General features: G+C 39.0%; 1 protein-coding gene and 1 long non-coding RNA gene across 7 annotated transcripts in view; one reads left to right on the plus strand and one right to left on the minus strand.

Annotated features, from left to right (window-relative positions):
• Window positions 1-175: 175 nt before the first annotated feature.
• LOC121094163 lies at window positions 176-19,031 on the plus strand. Its single transcript, XR_005829765.1, has 2 exons — window positions 176-575; window positions 17,448-19,031. It is a non-coding gene; the product is annotated as an uncharacterized LOC121094163 (long non-coding RNA).
• Window positions 9,298-23,178, minus strand: part of TET1 (tet methylcytosine dioxygenase 1) — an 80,323-nt gene continuing 66,442 nt past the window's right edge. For 5 of the 6 annotated variants that reach the window (XM_040607396.1, XM_040607392.1, XM_040607395.1 and 2 more), the window contains one exon: window positions 9,298-20,326. In XM_040607396.1, coding sequence (XP_040463330.1) covers window positions 19,185-20,326 — 1,142 coding nt within the window. In that variant the 3' untranslated portion in view covers window positions 9,298-19,184. The remainder of the gene's footprint in view (window positions 20,327-23,178) is intronic. The other variant, XM_040607397.1, reaches the window with a different exon arrangement.

Here is a 23,178-nt window from a genome sequence, read left to right on the forward strand (position 1 = left end):
GCGGCGCACACTGCTTACGTCCCGCGCCGCCACCGCACGGCGCCGGCCGGCCCGAGCGCGCAGGCGCGGGGCGGGGCCGGCTGGCAGTTGGGCGCGCGCCCGGCCTGCCGCGTGCGGAGAGGCCGTTAGGCGAGGGGAGGGGCCCCGGCGCCATCTTGGCCGAGACAGGCGGACGCAGGGCGGGGTGGTCGGGCCGCCATCTTGCAGCGGGGCCTAGCTGTTGTGGCCGCGGCGGGGTCCCCCTTTGGTCCCCTCTGGCCGCCGTAGGCGCGCCGCTCGGCCTTCCCCCCGCCCTACAAGCGACTGCCGGGTGGCATCTGTCTAGGCGGCTGCGGAGACACTTCTCAGGCTACCTAATGGGTGCTCTGCTGCCGTAGGAAATAGGCAGCCCTCGGCCCGAAGCAGAGCAACGCGTGAGCCCCTGAGAGCTGACATTATGCGCACAAGCGTTCAGGCTGTTATGTGGGGGGGAGTAACAGGATCATCTGAGGTGAAGGGAGAGCAGACTCGCCAGAGGGACTCATCAAAGCACTTAAGATGCTTTGAAACAGAAATTGCAGCCAGGAATCGTTGCAGTAAGTAGTTCAGTAGTTCATGTGCCACAGTAATTTCGGATCCCGCTTTTGATGATGTTATAATTGAGCCTTCCATCCCTTAAATAGTTTTTTGCACAAATTTGCTCCAGGTTAAATATGCATATGGGCTCTTCCTTAACATTTGAAGACAAAGTCAACAAGACACACTTTGTAAATGAAAATGGGACTTTGGAGTGTTTATTTGTTGTCACTAAAAACAAAGTGATGGAATAAAATCTTGAGAGCAACAACGTTAAACTCACCTGCAGTGGGCTGGATTCTGTTGTAGGGGGGCAGTTAGAGAAAGAAACGAGACCACCAGGTGAAGGTGATTTTCTGTCAGCATTTGGTACTCAATAGTAAACAAAAGCTGATCTGCCTTAGCTCTTTGATGTATATTGCAAATTACAGGGTTTAGATGTTTGATATTGATGAGCATAGTTCTTAATTTTCATGCTTTAAATTTAGGCTACACATTTTACACCCTAGGCACTTCTCTTCCTGGTGTACCTCTATCCAGCTCAGTCAGTTGACTGAAGCAGAATCTGTGCTCTTTAACCTGGAAGTAAGATTTGAGGCTAATAAGGTAATGGGGCCCTCTCCCACACTACAAATTGAAAGGACAGTGGCAAAATTGTATTAAAGGAGAAATTGTTGGCAAATGTCATACTTTGATGAAGTAGCTCTATTCCTGGGTCTTTTGGCCCAAGGCCATTTTATCCTAAGATGCATAATTTTTAGCAATGCTCTCAAAGTCTTAGAACCTCATGGGAAACCACAGGCCTGATTTCCTGTACCTCATGTAGAATATTATTTTGTGTACTTTCTCCTTTCCACATACATATTGGTACCATTAGCTGGCACATTTTGCTGCTGCCGTGTATAGTACACTGATGACTGCCTTTTGAATTCTTTAGGTCTTTGTATCCTCTTCTCAAGGTAAACCGTGGTGTTGTGATCAACAGTTACAACGGAAATCACAGTGAAAAAATGTGAGCACTTCTAGACTTTTAAAAGTAGGTGCTCTTGAGTGTCTTTCAGGTACGTTGGACAATTTAATCCAAAATTGATGAAGGGGCAGAAGTCCAAAAGATACAGATTTCTACAAGTTACCTTAATCAGGCAAATTGAGAAAAAAGATACAAATTAGAAGGCAAAAAACGTAAAGGGTATGCTGCTTCCAGCCATCTTGGTGTTTATGGGAGTTAAGAATTTAAGCTGGGAGATACTGGTATGTGTGGAGAGAAATTATAACTTTTAGATCTTATAATCAAAGAACATATGTATTTTGGCACAGTCAGTACATTTAATAAAGATGAATGAAAAAACCCACAAAAGACCTTTGGTATCAGGAAATGCTACACAGTAGTAAAATCTCATAGTGCACATAGTTAATACTTTGGATCTCTGGCCTTTAGTACTCGGCTGCCTACCTTTGCTCAGGAGAGCCACGAGGTTCATCTGTGGCACCTTCCACAGTGGAGTTGAGTGCTCTTTACTAACCAGAGGTTTTCTGGAATGAAAACATGTATATATCACCTTTGAATATAGGCTCATCTGGTACTTGATGAGATGCTGTTATTTAAAAAAGTTTAAATCCGACAGCTTTCTGATTTGTTTTTTCAGCATCTGTGACTGAAAGAGCTCTCAGAAACAACACCTCTTTGTACACCACTTAATCATAGAGATAAATACATTTTCGACTACAACAGCACCCAGCATTACTGATTTAGCACTCTAGAAGCAACAGCTAATATACCAAAAGCATAAACACTGAAGTAGCAAGTAGAAGCATGCTGATCTTCATATTGGGTGTAGGTGGAGTACAGATTGAGAAGTGGGTATCACAGGTCACTGATGAGCATGCTGGGTGTTTAAAAAGCTGTGTATGGTTTGCATTGAGATAGAGGAGTTTCTCCATTAGCTCAAGGAATATGATATCGTACTGTTTCTGCATATAGTATGAATTTTGGACCTGCAGTGATGTTGGTATATATCAACATTTACCACATTATATTTGTTGGTTGGTGCAGTATCTCACCTTCAGCTGAGAAGGAAAAAAACTAAAATACTGTAACTCATTTCAGAGATACAAACACATTTGTCCTTAGTGAACCTGACTAATTATTCCAACTTCAGACCTCCAAGATGTCAGAGAAGCAGAAAAATAATTACATTTGTTCTTAAACAAGTCTTTACTGTCTTCAGAGTGCTTCTAAGGTGTCTTGTAACACTAACTGTATCATGAACTTAACCATGAAGCAAGTGTTTGCTGCAGGGGTTTTGCAATCTTAAAAGGAACGACTGCATATCAGCTGAAAACCACATTTGTTGTTGCCTTTAGAAATAATGTTCTACCTTACAGCCTTGGAAAAGTAGAAGTCCTGTTTTTGAAATAAAGTGAAACAAGTCCTATTTGGTAACTTTACTGATGATCCGGACAAGGGGATTGAGTGCACCCTCAGTAAGTTTGCAGATGTCACCAAGCTGGGGGGGGGGAGCGTTGATCTGCCTGAAGCCAGGCAGGCTCTGCAGAGGGATCTGGACCAGATGATCTTTTGAGGTCCCCTCCAATCTGGGGTGTTCTGCGGTACATAAACATCACGTGCAATATATGAACTGGTGAAGTTAGCTAAGGGAATTGGTAGTGATTCAGTCAAATAAATAAAGATCATACTTTCAGAGAGCTCAGAGAAGAGTCTTGTCTCTTCATGAAAGTTGTTAGCATTTATTGATGTTGCAAAAGGAGTTGGAGACCCTAGTCTGAAAAAGGTCCCATTTCTAGAATTTTTATGTAAGGACTTCTAGTGAATGGCTTGTTCTGATTAAAATCTACAAACATTTACTGTCCCGAGTTAAAAAATTGCAGTCTTACAGTACAGAGGAAGGGCAGTAAAGTCTGTACATCCCCTAAATACTGAATTTCTGTCGCATCTCTACTCTGTTGTGTATGTTTGTGAGATTGGATGCTCTTGTATTTGTAATTTAAATTTAAGGAAATAGTTACGTGTATTTGACAGGAGGTTGGTCCTTCCTAAATTCAAGTTTGACCCTATGTTGTAGAGGGCTGAGTCCTAGAATATTTTACAGAGCATTGCACAGCTGTTTGCACTGGGATTACATGTAGAGGTTTGACCCAGTGAGATTATTAAGGGATTGGTCTTGATACAGCTCATTTTACTACCTCTCATATTCATGCCACTCACATCTCTAACTTGAGAATAAGGGTTTCTGCATTTTGCTGCAGTTTATACAGATAGAATACAGCATTTAATCCCACTGTGATCCCAGTAAGTAGTACAATGTTTATTTGCACTGAATTTAGAAATGAATGGAATGAATGCTTTCCCAGGCAAAAAAAACCAACACCCTCTTTATTAAGGTTGGTAGGTGTTCATAGCTGTACTTTAGCCTTAGTTGAGTATCTGGCACTACTCCTGGTGCTGAAGATGGTAGTGCAGAGGGGCTAAGGCATACTTTCACAGAGGAACCCCAGTGAACTCCATCAAAAGTACCAAGAATTAACTCTTATCTAAGCTTTAAAGGTCTTCAACGGTTTACAGAATGATTTAAAGGTAGAACACACTTCTCATACTCCACAGCTGCATTGTGTGTGATACAATTAATATACACCACAGCTGCATCATGTATGATACAATTTGGAAGCACATCCCAATATATTTCACAAAAAGGTTTTTGATTGTCACTGTGATGGCTAAAGGGGATATGACAAGGGATGTATATATAACAAGGCTGGCTCAGTTCCAAAGAGGTTCTAACAGAAAACTGAAGCAACACCCACCCTAATATAGCCATGCCCAATGTTGAAGTTAATTTTGAACAAATTAAAATATTTAGAGAAACTACCATTTTTAGAAAAATATTTGACATTAGTTTAAAAATCATGTAGAAAAATTAGTCTGTTAATAGGACAGTGCTGCCCACAGTGACAGCTGGACTGGAAAGGAGAAGGCTCTTATGATGGAAGTGATGAAAGTCTTTTCTTACAGGGCTGCTGTAGTGCAGGCAGCGGTAGTGGCAGTGCAGAGGAGATGCATGCTGCTAAATGTGGTCTTGCTGTTACCTGAACTGTAGCTGTTGGCTGCAGTTACGGCATAAATCCTTCCGTAGCCTCTGTGGTTACATTGGGGTCGGGGGGAAAGCAGCTTAAGTGATACATAACGATCTTCAGCTAGAGATTTTGGAACACAGACTAGATTCAAGAGAGAGGCATATATCTGTAAAAATAACATAAGGAAGCTCTTAGCAAATTTCTGCTAATAACTTAGAGGATATTCTGAGGTAAATAGAAGAGTGAACAGATTGTCACTGGTGCCAGGATGAAATGTAACCTAAATAGCGTCTTGGTGCCCTGGTAATGGGGCAACTTACCACTAGTGAGGACTCTACTGAATACATTTCTATTTCAGTTCAGAGCTTGGATCCCTGTGCAGGGGCCTGCAGGGTCTGTGTTGTTTACAGCTATTCTTCTGCCAATCGCATGAAAGCTTTGCTTTCATTCAGTTGAACTGCTGCTTGGGCACAGTAATTTTATATAAGCAACTAAACATTTTTTCCTAACCAAGTGTGAAATATTTTGTCTTCTGAATTGTCCCGTTTAACATTTCAAAATTCGAAAAAACACATTTTTATAATTAAAAAGGTGTATTAGAAGGAAGCCCTTTTGAAAATTGTTTTGGATTATCATAGTTAATGCTGAAAATTCAGAGAAACTTATTTCTTGCCGAAGGGAGAAATTTTTTTGGAAACTAACCATCTTTTAAGAGTAAGGTAATTCTTAACTAAAGTCAGACAGATTTGGTTTCAAAGTGTATGAATTTTTGTTTTACTTAAACATTTAATTTTAATCAGAAGTACTTACCTAAGTCTTGTCTCTAATGTTGGTTGAAGGAGAAAATATTATGGTATTAGTTTAATGTGGAGGCTTCCTGTCTGGGGCTAGGGAAAGCTATCATATTTGACTCATGGAAGAAAAAAAGAGGCATAATTCATGTTGATCAGGGAGCACAGGAATAGCTGCCCTGCATGAAGGCATAGGTTTTAAGGATTCCTTTCTTCTTACCCAATCTGACTTGTATTAGAGTGCTTTAGGAAAGTCCTCAGTGCCTTTAGGAAGGCCCTGTTTTTCTAGGTGTATCAGATTTGATTGTGTATATAAGAAAGCATTTCTCATCTATCTCCTTATAATCTTGGGGTAATCAAGCTATGTGAAAGACTGAGTTAATGCGCTTCTATAGGCAAGCAATAACAAAGAGCAATTAGAAGAAAAATCCTGACCACCTTTACAATCTTAGCTCTGTTGCCTGAAAAGCAGATCTGAGAGCTGAAAACTTGTTTCCCTTCCACTGCTGCCTGCAGTATTTAGCTTCTTCTCATAGCAGAGCACCAGCCTCTGATCTGAAGGATGGACAGGCATAATTCCCAGTACAGTACAGCTGAGCATAGAGATTCAGAGATTTAACTTGCTGTGGAACACATGGGGTGTGATTTACAGGAGCCGGGAACATCTAGAGAACTTCTACGTGCAATAACAGCCCCAAGTAATGTCTCCTTCAGTGGGAGACAGCAAAGGAGAATGACTAAAGCTTTAATTTCTACTCTGCTTTGCTCAGATGCAGTAGATATTACATATAAAGGGAATACTTGCCTGTAGTGTGTGGGGTGATCCAGAGCCTCTGGCACTTGAAAGGCTTGCTGGTGAGCACTCTACAGTAAAGCATTTTTTTCTCTTTTGGACTAAGCTCATCAGATCTCACAAGAGCTACAGCCTGAGGAGGGTTGCTAAGCAGTGTCACACCTAGGCACTTACAGCTTCTTACAGTCATCACAGAACAAGATAATTTGCAACAGCCCAACGAATTTCACCCTTAAAATTTGTAGCAGCTGTAACCCAGATGAATCCTGACAAGGCTTTCTGCTGTTGCGGCAGTGAGATAGGGTCTACCACAGAGGTATTTGCTTGATGAAGCACAGGATTGGTACTTCATTTCCCTGAGGGGATTCCTGAAGTGAAGGGAGCTGGATCATCACTGTGCAGAAACAGAAATCTACATGTAAAACAAAGCAGTCACAAGAAACTGAACTGCTGACTTCTTACACCACAGAAGGCAAAAGTTTTACTGTTCTGAGTTGAAAAATAAGGCTAAGTCATGATGCCTCTGGCAGCAATTCAGGACTACTTCAGAATCCAACAGCAGAAGAGAGTTACCCCGTTATGAATGAATGGAGATGTACGCATGGTATAGTGGGGATTTTAAGTAATTTTTGGCCCCGTGTGAAAAGACATTGACATTTTCAAGAAATCAACTGCCAAGAATTTTGTGTAAGTGATGTGTATCATAAAAGGAAAAGAGTATCCAGAAGTAAGCAGACTGGACAGGGAATTAGAAGCCTGTCTTAAGAGTTGTACTCCAGCCAATGGTTATTGAAACAGGTGGGTTTAAATTTCCACATTTAAAATATTTCTCTAGTGTGTCTTAGATTAAAAACACAGATGGGTACTGCTAGTAATTGTTTTATTGCACACTATCTAGGCCATTTCTTGAACCAAAACACTACTAACTGAAGCACTAGCTTGCAGGTGTTTAAATTACATTTGAATATGATGCTCATTCTGATGTAGAAAATTCACCCAAGGTCCAATACTCTGATGAATAACCCTTTTGAAGATGTAAACTAATATTATAATATTTAACAACAGGAATCAGCATTAGTAGCATTCAAGAGCAAGCCCTGCCGTTCTGTGGTATTAGAGTACTGCAGGAAACTAACTGTAGCACTAGCAAAAAAGTTTTTCCTGCAGTTTATTGTTAACAGTTAATACCAAGGTATTGTAATTTAAGGCCATAACATCTTAAGAATGTAAAAGCAACCGTGTTACATCAATATTTATTACCTGTGTGGTCTATATAAGAAATCCAACATATGAGAAAGCACTGAAGCCACCTCCAGGTGTTGAACTCTACAAGACAAACTCACATTTGGAAACCATTCAGGGATGCCAGAGTAGGTAAATTTGGTTTAGTTTTGTTCCCACAAGCTACAGGTGAAGCGGTGTTCTAAAATCTCTGCGTGTAATATGCTCCATCTTTGAAGAAGTGTAGCTCTGACTGGGAACACACTACCTGGTGGGAATGCCAGGGGAGGCAATATGCAGTTGGACGGCAGTACGTGAAAGGGAGCTGGAAAACGTTCCTCATTAATGTCTCTAATGATGTTCTTGGGTCTGCTCAAGTCTTTTTAAGCACCATTCAGAATCCACATGCCTTCTTAGACACCTGTGCCATAGGTTACATACTCTAGTATCAAACCATGGGATGCATAGCTCTATTGAAAGATTTGATAGTACAGTTTGGAGGAGACCTGGGGCAAGCTGGGAGATGTTGCTATAAAACCCCAGTAATGACTGTCCTCTAAAAGAGCAGCAGATTACATAGGAGGGTAAAGGCTTCCTGTTGGATTACAGCATTCAGCTCCCAGGAACTAGATGCACCATATCACATAATGTAGTTTATTTCTAGGGAATTATTGAAGCCTAAGGACAGCAGTGGTTTTCAGCCCTCTAGGAGATTCCAGTTATCTGGAAGATTATTCTAACATCAGCTTCTTCTACTGCACTTACTGGAGAAGGTAAAGAAGCAAACAGGAACATTCAGAATTGTATTGCTCCGTTTCTTCAGATCTAAACAACAGGAATTCTGCCTGGTACTGTTGTTCTGCACTAAAATGTCACACAGTAAAGCAGACTAGTGCTGAGGTCTGTTTTGTCTTGAGAAATAAAACCCCATACCCTCTGATCTGAAGCAAATGAAACATGGTCGGTTTCCACTGGATGGGAATTCAAAGCCACAGTAAACTATTCCTATACCATTGCTCTGCCAGACAAGAGTGGTAGGAAAAAAGACGCTGTGTAGACGTGTTCATAAACTGGTTTGTCCTTTTTAGTCAGATCATGAAGTTCAGAATTTTCTGGCAGCTTCTCTTGCTGTACAGCTCTGCCTGGGATGGGTCAGTCCTGCATGAAGCAGAGGCAGATGATGACAGAGACCAGATTTATGCCCATCCCTTTCCAGTGCAGAAATCCTGCTGACTTGGGTGAACCCACTGTAGTCCTGTAGGGCTGAGTTAATTCATAAGTATATTTCCACACGTAAAAATGGTTATTGACATTAAAATGTTAAGAGCAAAATTTCTGCAGGGAAAATGGCTCATAAAATGAAAATACCTGTATTAGCAATTATTTTTTTACTCCTCCTTTAACAAGATGTTTCACCAACTATAGGGTAAATGATGTAAACATACAGAATCTGAAGATTAGTATTTTTATTAAAATTAACTCCTTGCTATTGCCAGAACATCTTTGTTAGGTTCTCAGCACCCTCAGAAACACTGCAGTACTAGTCTACTTCTAGCTCTAGAATGAGTAATTTTTTAATTCGTTGTCTAAAACTTCTAGCCACGTAACGGTTTTAAGTGGGACATACATGTAGCATTATATGTTGTATTATGACGCAGGGCATTAACGTCGCTGTAAGTTGTACGTTACAGGCTCTTCTGGCCTAAATTTTTAGTCTTTACATACTTCAGCATGACTTTGTTTTGGTTTGTATTGGGAAAAACATCTTCCTTTTATTTCTCAAAGTGTTTTGGAAGAAATGCATGAAAAATGCAGGAAAGAAAAATTAGACGACTAAGTGCAAAATAGAAGTATAAAATTTATTTAAAACCACCCACAAAGTTCTGTGTAATCAGGAATGATACAATTTGTAATAGTCTTTTTAAAAACTCATGACAAGATTTAAAATATATTTTCAATTACAGTATTCATTTAGCCTTATTCAGTTAGGACAATTAAAAAAAAAAAAGAAAGTTTACGTTCTAAACAGATGAGACACACAAGGAAAATAGAACAGACAATTTCCACAACAACAATTTTTACATGTATGTTTCAATACTAGTATCAACATTTCAATGCATCTTGCTACATAAACATGAAATCATGTACAACAACTGCTTGCACCAAAAAACATAGCTTAATTAGATCTTTCAAGTAACATGCAGTCACAACTCACAAGTCTTCAAGTACTGCTGGTAAGGGTTCCCTTGTCTGCAAAGAAGATTTTAAGGTTCAGTTTCTCAGCTAGCGTAACTCTCCACAGCTCCACCAGCCTCATGAAGCTATGCTGTTATACTAGGAAAGAATCAGGCCCAAATGATTTTTGAGAACAGAAGTAATTTTTGTACTTTCTCCTGTAAATACTGTGACATAATGAAGTGCTTTTTCTTTCTGATTTTTTCCTCCCTGTACATCATCTTTTGTTTAAAAAAGTTAATGTTATGTTCCCGGTCTAAATACAGTAGGTTGGTAACTGGAAATAATCCAAACCCTCAAATTCAAAGTTGAAAAATAAATATCAATGCATCCCAAATAAAGAAAAAGAAAGAGAGAAAAGGAGAGAAGGAAAGAAAAAAATGCTGACTTTTTTTTTTTTTTTTTTTGCTTTGGAGTACTACTAATCTTTTGATTTTGCAAAGCAGGAGAGAATTCATTAGCCATAGCATTTCAGTACACTGTGTCCTTACATATTAATGTACGTTTTTATGACAGCAAATTCTGAACAGTATTTATGAGCTGGTGTGATATTTGATATTGTCACATTATAAAGAGCTGTCTCTTCCAAACTGAACAAATAATTGTAGAATAATTAATTGTTAAAGACTGAAATGTTTGAATGTTTGTATTAGTTAGACCTGGCTTTCTTATAGTGGTACTGGGATATCACATTTGTTTTTCTTGCCTACGGTTATTTTTTCATTTTGAGGACAAGAGATTCATGAAGTTCAGACGCTGCCTTTCGAGTTGCATGGATTAGACTGACATTCACAAAGTTAGCATGGAATCTGATCTCATTAGGCTCTGCAGTACCACTGCAGTTTAGAAATTTAAGAATGAAAATACATTTTCTTTTCCTCAATTTTTTTTTTAAATAGAAGTTTGCATTGCATTGCATTTCATAACTACAATGTAGCAGGGCTCGATGCTTACATAAAGCTTCCACTGGCACCGAGGCAAGCTCTCCCTGCATGACTCAAGCACACAGGGCAGTGCCAATGGTTTCACTGTGAAGTATCACCACAGTTAGGGCAGTCAGAAAATGCTGGCTTTTAGCTCTGTGTCTAAAAACACACCACAGTGTGACAAACACCACACAATACTGCACACCCTGTTGGGTCTTAAGTCAGAGAAGAATGGAGTTCAGTAGATTGTCACAACCCCATTTTGTATAATCAAGTAAAAAAAGATCAAGTTATGGTAAAGGGAAGCAAGTATTTTAAGAAAAACTACCAAAGCTCAGAAATAGTATTATTGACAATTCTGTGAGTTTTCTGGCCAGGCTGTTATGTATTGGTACAAATCTTTTACCACTGTCGGTAGCCAATGCTGGGAAAAGGACAGCCAATATAAGTGTATACTTAAAACCTGATGAAAACCAAGCCAGTTTATTTTCAACCTGTATTTCTAAACTAAGAGCAATCTGGATGTTACTGGCCAGTATGTGCACAATGGGGATATCATTAAATTGCTTTCACGTGATTGTACAAATCAGTCATTTGGTAACGGTTTTGATTTATACTACTGACCTTTGTATAAAATTATCATTATCAGTGTAACAGGATACTCTGAAGGATGCAAGCTAAATGGACAACCATTTAAGGCCCTTTTATCCTTTTAATGTGATGCAAAGGACAGTAGTATGAATGAGAATCAGGGCCTTCATTCTTACTTTAAGATGACTCCCAAACCCTAGACCCCTTTTCCATTACAATATTAAAAATACAGACATACATGTAAAATATTGACCAGGTCACAAAACTTTCCACAACAGTATTAAAATATTCTGTGGCAACAACTGCAATACCAAACATCAAACTAGCACTTCCCTTGGCCCACTGCAACAGCACTTCTTTGGAATACAGTTCATCTGCTCTAACTGGTAGCTTTGTAGATTAACTGCCAAATCTGTCCTCCTTATGTATGTAGTTTTTTTGAGGTCTACACCTGCATCCTCTGACCTTATGAGGAAAGGTAGTAAGGTGTGCAAAGTGTTAAAACAAGCATTGTTAATTGGTCATACCAAACGGAGCAAGTCACCTTCACATCATGTTATTTAGCACCCCAGTCTTGCATTCACTGTAAGTATGCTGTTGGAAGATTCCAGCACCTTAATATAAGTATGTGTGGAAAAAATACATATATAATCAGTACACGATGAGAAAAATATACTGTTGTGGGAAGAATTAAGGATACAGCACCAAGAAGCACCTTGTAACTGAAGTTACAAGTATGTGTACAGTTAAACACTGCAAACAATGTTGGGATGATGAACTGGGGAACTGGATTGAAGAAGAGTCCTAAAGTCTTTATATATTGGAAAGAGGAAAACATTGATGCTGATGCCCCTATACCCTTTAATAAAAGACAGGAATTACTTAAATATTTTCTGGTCAAGCTCAATCAATTCCACTTGCTCTTTTTTCCAAGCAGTCCTATGTTGGTTAAAGCATTTAACTTACGCAGTACTTGGGTTTTTCACAAGGACTGTGACTGATCTAACCAGATGTAAAGAAACACTTCTGCTCTTGTAATTGTGCAGTGTCTGCAGCATCTGTCTTATGACAAGATTTGAGCAGAGCTGGTAGATTAACTCAGAAGAAAAGAGGGCATTCCATAGAGGTGCTAGCAACAGAAGCAAAAATTGTATTCTGAGAAGGGATGGTTTTTCCTTCGCAGGGGGTAAGCAGTTTTCTAGTCTTGCAAATTCTTTTTTGTTTGGCTAATTACGGCTATAAGAACAGAGGGCAACAACTACATCAAGAAATGTGAAAATTAACTGGAAAATTGATTATTTGACTTAAACAGTAAGAAGACACTGATTGTGACATATAATGAATTGTTCCTCTTTCTTGGAATGAAAAAAAAAAAGTCTAACTGCAATATTCTAGACTTCCTATGAGAGAACATGCAGTAAAAAAAACCCAAATCCTAGAACTGTCCTACACAGAATAAAAGATGACTGAAGGAAACAGATTTTGGAAGAGTCAGAAGAACAGACTCTTACAATATTCCTGAGATGAAGACAGGCTGATTTACATACAAAGCAGCAACAGTTGTGCATGGGGAATTCACAAGCAGGCTGGCAGCTATACTGCTAATGCCGAACTGAAGCAGATCTGCAGAGGGGTAGGAAGAACTTCAGGAGCAGCTACAAGCATTTAAAGCAGCATTGAGCAGCAGGTTATAGTGTGATCTAGCACTGACTGAAAATAACTAACCACAACAGCTGGTCCATAAAAAGACCAGGGAGTGAGAAGAGTGGCTGTAGTATTTGACATCATCCGTACAGTAGTAAGCATTACCTACTCATCAACATTAGTCAAATTAGGTATTCTTCAGGGAGACAACACAGCATTATGTAGAATTAAGTCCTCATAATTTAGTCAGGTATGTAAATGACAGTATTAAAAAGTTTTGCTCACTCCTCTAAAATAGCCAAAAAAGTTTTAATAGGGAAGTAATAAAGTAAACACAAAATACATTTTCAACCACTCTTTAGAAGAAGTGATCCATATGTCAGCTGGTGCCTGATTAGATACTACTATTAGAAATCCCTGGTCTTTAAGAAAAGCTCAAGTATAAAAATCCTTCCTTTATGTAAATACAATTTTGCAGCAGCATACTGGAGCTGCATGCAGACAACTTGTGAAAACTGACTAAACATCAGGTAATTCCAGAAGACACTGAAGCCAGTTTCTGTACTGTTCCGCTAAGCAGCCACATCCTCAGGACTTTTCACACCGGCCACTCTTTAAGATTACAGGAGAACATAAACGTGTCACAGACTAAATAAAAAAAAAAGCATATGAATTTAAAGTTAGATGTACCAAAGTGTCAATATAAAGAAGTACCCTAGCAACTACAACATCTGTACAGAGAAGTCTGTCTCCAAAGCCAGCTGTACCTTCGCAGTTTTGCTGCGACTTACTCATGCTGTGCACCCCATCAGCTTTCCACATTCTATAGTTTGATCATGAGAAGGAGCAGCAGACTGGCGATGATGGCAGTGCTCGCTGTCTTGTTCATCTACACAGATTAAAGGGTGACCAGCTCTCTCCCTCCTGGTTTTTTTTTTCCTCCCTTAAACCAGTATATGCAGGCAGAGGACAAAGGAGAGGTTACAGTCTCCAGAGGAACTGTGGAAAGATGAATTCGTACATCTATCCACAGCTGCGTGACATGGCAACACACCCTTACTGCTTCGAAACAGTGCTGTAACAGACACTGCAGGGCAGTACCATGGTGTCACAATAATCAATGGCAACTTTCTCTACAGTCTAATTTTATGGAAAGATACTCCCTAAACACTTGCTCCTGAAGGTCAGATCAACACCTGGTAAAATTAAGAAGAAAGCCAGAATTTCCAAATGTGATTGGACTGCTTCTCACCTCTGATTGTTTAACTTAAGATCAGATCATAGACAGCATCATAGGCCACAGTTGGGCAAACACCTTTCAGTCAAGAAATAAACCACCATTTTATGGTAGATGAGTCACAAAAACCCTAAGCTGAATTTTAGCGACCACAACAGACCTGAAAGAGAGTTTGCTCAGTGCTGCCTGTGCTGGTAACATATACAAAAGTGGACATGCCATTTAGTTTTTCGTGTATCTGAGGGCCCAGATATTTCCTCCTGTTAACCTAGAAAGTACCAGATTTCTACAGAAAAAAGGAGAAAATTCCTATACGCATAAATGGATTACAGAACTGATGACTGCTTGATAAGAAGACCTAATTTCAACATGAGAGAAATTTAATGGGATGTGAAAGGGCAAGACTGACCATATGTTTTAAATACAAAACCATCAAGATGCAGTTTTACTAGCATGCTTCTGCAACAACTCTCTCTCATTGAACAACCTATCACATTAAGAAAAATCAAAAAAGCTATCAAAAGCATAAGCCTGAAGGTGGTCTGAAAAAGACCTGCCTGCCTGTCTGAAATTTGAGGTGAAGGTTATTATGTCTCCCTACAGACCCTGAATCACTTCTCATGCTACAAAAAATAAAACCTCTCTGTTTAACCAGAAGTACAACATCTACTCCAAATCTCTCTCCATTTGCCCTTCCAAACCTGTTAATTGTGGTAGGGCCACAAGCGTCTTGAGTCAGCACAGACTTTGGTCAACTGTTATCCATATCCATCAGTTACATATGAAATTTGCATGAAAGCTTGATGAATGAGCATATTGCAGTCAATGGGGCTGCAGCAACATAAATAGACCCAAATTTAACCCACCAAATTTAGCATAATACTGCAATGACATTAAAAAGGTCTTTAAAAAGCCCCAAACAGTTGTATGTTACAAGTAATCTTAAGTACTAAAGTAGTTGTCATTTACCCATGCTTAACATAAAACGTTGCTTAAGATACTACAGTTATTTCCTGTTCTAGGTATAAAGAAGCACTGACATCGGTAAAAGACTTTTAACAGCAGTTATTCCTAAGTAAAGGTTAGCTTATAAAGTCTACGGACTTTGTTTTATGAAACAAAGTAAATCTGAATACAGCCATTACAGGTAGAAAGCCACAAGTATTTGTAAGTTCTTAAAAGCTTTCTGGATCTTGTGGCTAAAATATTTATAGGAATAATTTATTCTATTTTCTGTAATACAATAGCATGTTACAAATCAGTAAGCACAGAGAAACTGCATGAGTAAAATTCACGATTTAGTTGGGCATGAGTGCAGTAACTCCAACAGGGACTCAAGGAGTCAAACAGAACCGACTCCTGCAGAAAGCACTACTCCACCTCTGGAGCAAAGGGAGAGTGGTGGTACTGGCCCCAGCGGAGAAAAGGATGACACACATTTCTTCTGGGAAGCCAGAGGTGTCCCATGTTGGATCACGACAGGTTTTGCTAGCATACTGTGAAAAAGGATCAGAAGACAAACACGCCCCACCACCAGCCCACACCTGAATCCATTTTCTGGTTTTTCACCCACAGCACAGTGCCAGCTGTTGGAAACCCAAGTAAAATATGCAAGTCTGACTTAGCCAGCTACCTTAATTTTTATCCAGCTCCTGATTTGGCCATCCTGGAAGGACTTTGTTAAGGGCTAAGAGTGAGTTACAAGTGGTGGTGTGGGCTGCAAAGGAAAGCAATAGACCCACAGAGCTGCAAATTTTAAGAGACAAATACTGATATGAAACGATAACCTTACCCAAAACAACATAAGTTGTGTACAAGACTGATAAATATTCTGAAATGTTACAATAAATAGCACACAGTTGTAAAAACAGTAAATAGTTGCATTTTCTATACCGCAGTACAGCAATAGAAAATATTAGCTTGTCAGATCACAACCTGCTGTGTGCCACAGCAGGAAATGAAAGCGGCCAGCTGACCGACCTGTAGGTACATGTTCAAAAAGTAGTTATGTGATAAGACAGTCAAAGAAAGCACCGCAAATGATATTTTATTGTATAAATGATATATTTTCCTCATGTAAATAATCTTAATAAAGTAGTAACTGTGAGTTTTAGCACCTATCAGTAAATAGCATTAACTATTCTGTGAAGATAACCTTTTCTCTGTTAAAATTGCCATTTCAAAAAAGGTAGACCTGGACTTACTGAAAGTCAGTTGGTGCAGTCACTTGAGCAGTGACTTGCCAAGGGCTGTGTTTGGAGGTATCCTGGTAGATTCACCTTTCAGTTTCTCACTTCTTTGAGGAAAACTGCTGGTTTTTCAATTGAAATTTTTATTGTGAAGTTTCCAATCATATGTAAGTTAAACATGGGCATTTACAGGGGAAGATTCAAGTAAAAATGATTCACTTTAATGATCTGAACATTTTAAAAGGTAAAGAGATGGCTCTGTAACTTATTTTGCGTAGAAAAATTGTTATTTATATGGGAGTGCTAAATGAGAAATAATTTTTTCGGTTTGTATTATAGAAACTAAAGTGATCCGCACTACTCTTCTCTGTAAATGATGGATCGTGGTGGACAAGGGTTTTCAGATAGCAAATACATGAATGGAACAGCTAGGGAACATACAGTACTACTTACTGTATGGACAGCTGGAATTCTTGCTAGTCTTCAGCTCACCAAAAATATACAAGTTTTAAAATGGAAATCTAAGGCACACAAAATACCATAATGATTTGATGTATACCGTATATTACATAGTCAATAAGCATAAAACTGCTGGTACAAAATGATGGCATAATATTGGTTTTGTTTTATTATTTACAATCCCTTCATATCCTCTATTCAAACTAATATTAAGCTTTGAACTAAAATTTGCAGCATACCCGGTTTTTACAAATTTTACTTAAAATAGGTAAGATACAAAGAACAGGTTCAATTCGTCCATCCTCTGCCATCAACTTTTTTGTTAATTTTGACAGGAGTCTGTGGAATTGAACCCAGGGTTGTTACATAGTGATTGCTACTTCAGACCTTGCTCCTGCAAACACTACACGTGTATACATTTATACAGGAGAACAGTCTCATTGATCTACAGCCACATTTAAGTATTTGTAGCACCAAGGTCCTAACTGGCACTATGTGTTAAAAATACAATTTATGTACTTTTTCGTACCGAAACTGTAAATATAGCGCTTAGAGTTCAACGTTTCAAGGAAAAAGCACCTTGTCTAGGTTTTAAATAAAGCAGATCTAGATATTTCATATTCCTCTGTTACAGCACCACTACATTATAATATTATCAAGTATATTATTAGTATATTTTCGCACTGGAAAACTCTGACCTCGTTATACCTACAGGTTACCCAGCCGGGGAGGACTCCGAGGCAGAATTAAGGTACAGCTTCATCTCTGGGGCCTGATCCTGCAGCTCACAGTCACAAGAGGAGTCCTGGCTTGAGAGGTCCTCCTGGCTCTGACTGGGCAGGTATGGCTACGCAGAGCGGTTCTCATGGAAGAAGTTGCAGGATGAGGTCAGTCCTTCGCTAACATTGTCATTTGGTAATTTGTTTAAATAAATAAGTTTAAAAAGAAATACACAGGAGAGGAGAATCAGAAAGAAGGGTGGGATGCTACAGTATTTAAAAGCAATGGGAGTGTCTCTTTCCTCTGGTTTAGCAAATATTTGTTCCATGATATGTCACTTCTTCAACAGAATCTGAGAACACAGATTTTGTATGTTTGGAAGGAAGACTACAACCCTTCCTCCATGAAATGTATAAATAACTTCAGAAATTTACAAAACATTTTTGTAAAAAAACTGAACTTAGAAAGCTGGTGAATATTACAGATAGGTTATTCTTAATGAAAAATTTGCTGTTAAATATTAGAAATCTCATACTTTTCCAACACTTCCTTTGTACTTTCCCAAAAAACTGTGTGTTTTTTTTTTTTTTTCCAGAATAGAATAAGGCAACTCTAGGGGGTATTTTTTTTTTTTAATCCCAAAACAATCCTACCCCTGAGGCATTAGGAACATTTGGTTGTCATGTTAACTTATAATGCTCCAAACGAATGAGACTTATGCACTTATTGCTCAAAGAAATCGTAAGAAATGCTGCCTTTAAAAAGAACAAATAATATTCCTAACTCCCAGTAACAACACACATATTGACAGGACGTCTCCTAATTTCATGTTTGTACACTCTCTTGAAAATAATAAAAATGTTTCTGTACTTAATAACTGTTGTTTATATGCAACATAAAAATCTTCCATGAAAAAGGGCAAGTCTAAGAACAATCACATATGCTATTAGCATACATACTACAGCTGTAACAATATGGAACTCTACACAGCAAGAATAAAATTATTTCTTCTGTAGAGTATGCACAAACCATAGACAATATGATCCTTATACTATACTATTTCAAGTTAATTTTAAAAATAGAAAGTGCTTTTAAAATATATATTTACAGCTTAAAAACAACTTCCAGCCATCATTACTGATAACTTCATTTCATACATAATGACAAATCTTGAGAAAAAATTTCATTGGTTTTCTAAAAGATTTATCTGTAATTTGGACTATATAGCAATGGTTGGAAGTTGTTAAAGCAATGGCACCATGAAGTAATAATTCAGCTTATTTATTTTTAACTGTTTGATGTGGTTAAGCACCAAGAGCTGTGTAGAGCTATTACTGTATAACTTGATTTAACGCCATAAACTGTGAACCTGTTAAAATCCCTATAAATGATTTTTGTAGTAAACAGACTTGATTTAAAGCACCAAAATATAAATTCCTACAGGTAATAAACTGAATGATTCAATCAAGGTTAATAACCTAAACAAAATCTTTTTTAGAATGTATTAAAACTATACAACTTTTTTTTTTTTGCTTAAAATGTGCTTGAGCACCACCAAATGTTAAAGTCACAGTTTAAGAAGAACACCCACCCACCCCCCCCGTTTTTTTACCTCAGCCTTAAAATGGTTGAGATGAGCAAATAGTAAACCACACGAGACTTGTTCTTTAACAGCACCTTAAAGAAACACTGTGTAACACTGCACCAAGAGGAGGCATTTGATACTAAAACCTATGCCCAATGGTTGTAAGGCCCTGCAACTCGTGTAAGGGCATAAGAAGATACTGTTATTACGTTATCCTTAGTTACTGTTAATGCTCTGCGTGATGGAATTTGGTTGAACTCATTGTCTTCATAAAAAATATCTCTGTTTTCACTTGTTTGCTTTGTTTTCCTGCTGCTAGAGTTTAGTTCAGTATTCTCTGTTCCTAATCTTTCTGCTTCTTTTTCTTTCTCTTTCGCCCTCTCAGCCATCTTTGCTTCCCACATGGCTAAACCATGTTTTGGCTCATTTAAATTTTTGTGTTGGTAGAAAACTAAAGATATTCTGGTGGGATGATTGCGGTTGGGTTTTTTAATAGGTGTGGTAGCATGGAGTTCACGTCTCGCACATTCAATTAAAATAGAACCATGAGAAGGTGCCACAGCAACCCCGCCAATGTCATCATCCAAAAAATTGTGCTCACTGTCTGACCACAGTTCCTCAGCTTTTTCTTCAGAATCAGTCGGTTGTCCCAGTGCACTGTTTTGCTTTTCATCAACACAGTCAAAATCACACATCTGTTCTTGAAGGGAGCTGCCCTTTTCCATTGGGCATCCATGGGAACAGTCGGCTTCGTTTCCGACTACATCCTTTGCTGGAGATCTTAGCGGTACTGACAAATCACAAGAGCTGATCATCTGTGAAGAAGGAGAATTGTCTAACTGAAGCTGACAATTCTGTTTGTCTGGCTGACGTTCAAGTATAGTGGGCAGGGGGTCTTTATGGGCAGGGGGACCTGGAGCAGTGACGTCTGGAAGAATCGGTGGCACACCATTCATCTTATCATTCAGCAAAATTCCAGTATAATCTTTGACAGACACATCAAAGTTCTTACAATTAACATAAGGTGTCACATGAGGTTGCTTGCTACTGCATTCAAAATACCCGTAGGGAACTGAAAAATCTTGTTGAATATTAGTCACTGCTGTTATGCCAGGCTTATGTGCTAAAGATGAATAAGGATGTAAACTATCCACCTTAAAAGGGGAGGAAGCCGTATACTGTTTTAATAAAGAGCAATTTTTAGTAGTGTTTGAAGTATGTTTCATGGCATAGAGGTGATCGGAAGTCTCCGTTTTTATTCCAGGTTTTAAAGCCTCTGTTTTGTTCCCTAAAAAAAATGCACACCAAAGTGTAAGTACTTTTCCTCACTGAAGGAACACAATACACCTTTTATAATGTTTTCATACTTGCTTTCTAATACAAAAGACATACATGACGACTACAGAGTTTTTGAAACTGTTATTTTTAGCTTTTTTGGAATACCTCTGTGACCGTAAGTACATACATAATAACCTTGCTGAATTATCGACTTAACCTTTTCCAGTCAGACTGTTGGTATATAAAATAGAAAGGTATTCCACAGAGGGACAAATAAAATAAACCGGTAAAACAAAATAAGCACTCAGTCGCAATTCACACAGCCCAATTCCACGTAAAGTGCTTCCCAGCAGCTGACTGCTGGCCTTCAGCACCGCCCAGGCTAGCAGGAAGCACTATGTTCAAGTTTTTACATAATTAATGAAATTTAGTCTGCCTGAAATTAAGCCTGTGAAACAGTCAAAATTCTTGGCTGCCTTAACCCCATAATATTGTGATGAAATGAAAAAAGGGTGTTTATTGATCCTGTCCATCGCAGCAAAAAAGTTACTGAATTACTTGGTAGCGCACAAATCATTGTAATTCCTCAGAAATTTTCTTTAAAAATAAAAAGTTTCTGGCAACATACTCCAGGTAAATCCATTCTTACAGAGGTGTACCATGTGATCTGGCTGTCTTTGATCTAATTGCCATGCATTAATTATTTCAGATCTTTGTGGAGACATACTTGTTCCAATTTATGTCAGTTCCCTAATCAATTTCTAGTCTCGGCACCCTGCAGTTGTGCTAGTTTGTGGAACAGCCTCCTCAAAAGGATTCATTCCCATCACAGGCAAGTTCAATCCAGAGTCCACTGGAGTAATGGGAAAGAATTCTATGGACTTTGATGGGCTTTGCATCATGGCCTGAAATTGCTTTCCATGTGTTTTGCTGGCAGACTGGCACCCCACAGAGAGCTCCTGCATATTCTCATAAAAGACCACCTCTGTCAGCATTTCTTCTTTGTTCCATAAATACATAGAATCTTTAATTGCTTCACTGAATATAGAAGAACTATTTTTCTTCTATTCTGTCATCTAATGATTTATAAATAATGATGGATTAAAAAACATTCTTTCGGTAGGAATGCAAAAAAGGCAAAGTGGGATAAATTATGGACACAATAGGATGCAAATACTGAAGTTGCGGAAGGACATAAGGAAACAGTACCGATTCTTTAAAAACCTTTTCATGAAATCAAAGTATTTAATTGAAGACGACCTCCGCAGACCAAGGCCTTCCTCCAAAAGATTTGGAACACAGCATCTGAGAACTGCACTTCCCGTAATCTCTGAAGAGAGACCTGCATTCCCTGAAAATAATTTCTAACAACCCACAGCACACTCAAAATAGCCATGGCTCCAGTAAATTCGCCATTTCTTGCCAGAAGCTCCTTGCTCTGCAGGCCAAAGTAGCAGAGATTAAGAGAAGTTATTTCAAATATATGAGCAGAGGGAAATCAGTAACAGTTCAGGTAGGGTGGCATTGCTCCCCAGGAATACCTTCTGTTCAGACAGAGCCTGCTGCACCTCCACTGTTGGCTGAAGTGGCCACTACTCTGCTGTGGCCAGCTGAAAAACTGTCTCTTAAGTTGATGGTTCCTCTCCTGCTCTGTCCAATGTGGGCCAAGAAGCATTTGACAGTATTAATGGAGATAAAAAGAACCTTTCTGTCTGTAAAGCTTATTTCTCCAGAATAACATGGTTAAATGACAGGACTATACAAGGAAGTATGTAAGGCCTCTATCTTTAATGCATGTTTCATAATAATTTAGGATTTCAAAGGCTCTCAGCATTATCACAAATGTAAAAATTAATAGTTCTGCTGCTTGCTGTTGGAAAAAGGCGCATGACAAGTGCACCCTATTTAATATGCAGTGGTTCTACAAAGGATTGGCACCGTGGAGATTCAAACCAAGTCTTCACATATGCCTGCGCTACCAAGCTGACATAATCAGTCTTCAGCAATCAGAAGGCCCTCCTCACCACCTCTGCTGCCAGGTGAAGCCAGTAAAGAGGACTAGCAAGTCCTCTTATCTCTTTTTAATCTCCAGTTCTCCGTGTGGTGAAGACATGCGGGTTAGCAGGGTCTCTCAGGTCCCTTTGAAAAGGACACACTACATCTGTGTAACAGGCAGTACGGCATGGCCGGCCTTGTGACTCCCTCATCATCCTCCCAGGCTACTCCAGAGAGTGATAAGCCTCACATGGCCGAAAACATGACGGTACAGACCATGATTATCTCGTCTAACTGCATGTTCTCCGTATTCTTTTTAATATTTAAAAAGCCAAACCAATATTCTAAACTCTTGTCCTTGTTAGTAAATTGAGTACTATACATACACCATTTAGCCATACCTTTTCCTTTACAGCTGAAGTGTAGCTAAGTGTTCTTTTGTTCTTACATTAGGAGAATGTTTTACGTTTAAACGGTGTGACCAGAATTGAATGCCACTACTAATATGAAGCGATGCTGATTTAAATAATCATTTCCTCTAGTTTACCATGACTACTGGATAGTCCAGTCTCAACTCCTTTGTTTCACAGGCCCTTTGATTTTGTTTTCCTATTAAGCCTAACAATCTCAGCTAGATGAAAATTTTCCACTCCTCAGGACTAAAACGATACCTGCCACTGGCAGAATGGACAGAACCAATCAATGACTGATCCCCTATAACCCCCCAAAACCAGTACACACAAGTACAACACTGTAGTATTCTAAATCCAGATTTACAGATCTTTGCATTTTACTGTGGGTTAGGGGCAGGGCAGCAGTGGTGTGCTGAGGTCTTTACCCAGCCGTTGTCCTGTACGACTAAACGCG

Source organism: Falco naumanni, chromosome 9 (assembly GCF_017639655.2).
Source record: "Falco naumanni isolate bFalNau1 chromosome 9, bFalNau1.pat, whole genome shotgun sequence".
Taxonomy (NCBI): Eukaryota; Metazoa; Chordata; class Aves; order Falconiformes; family Falconidae; genus Falco; species Falco naumanni.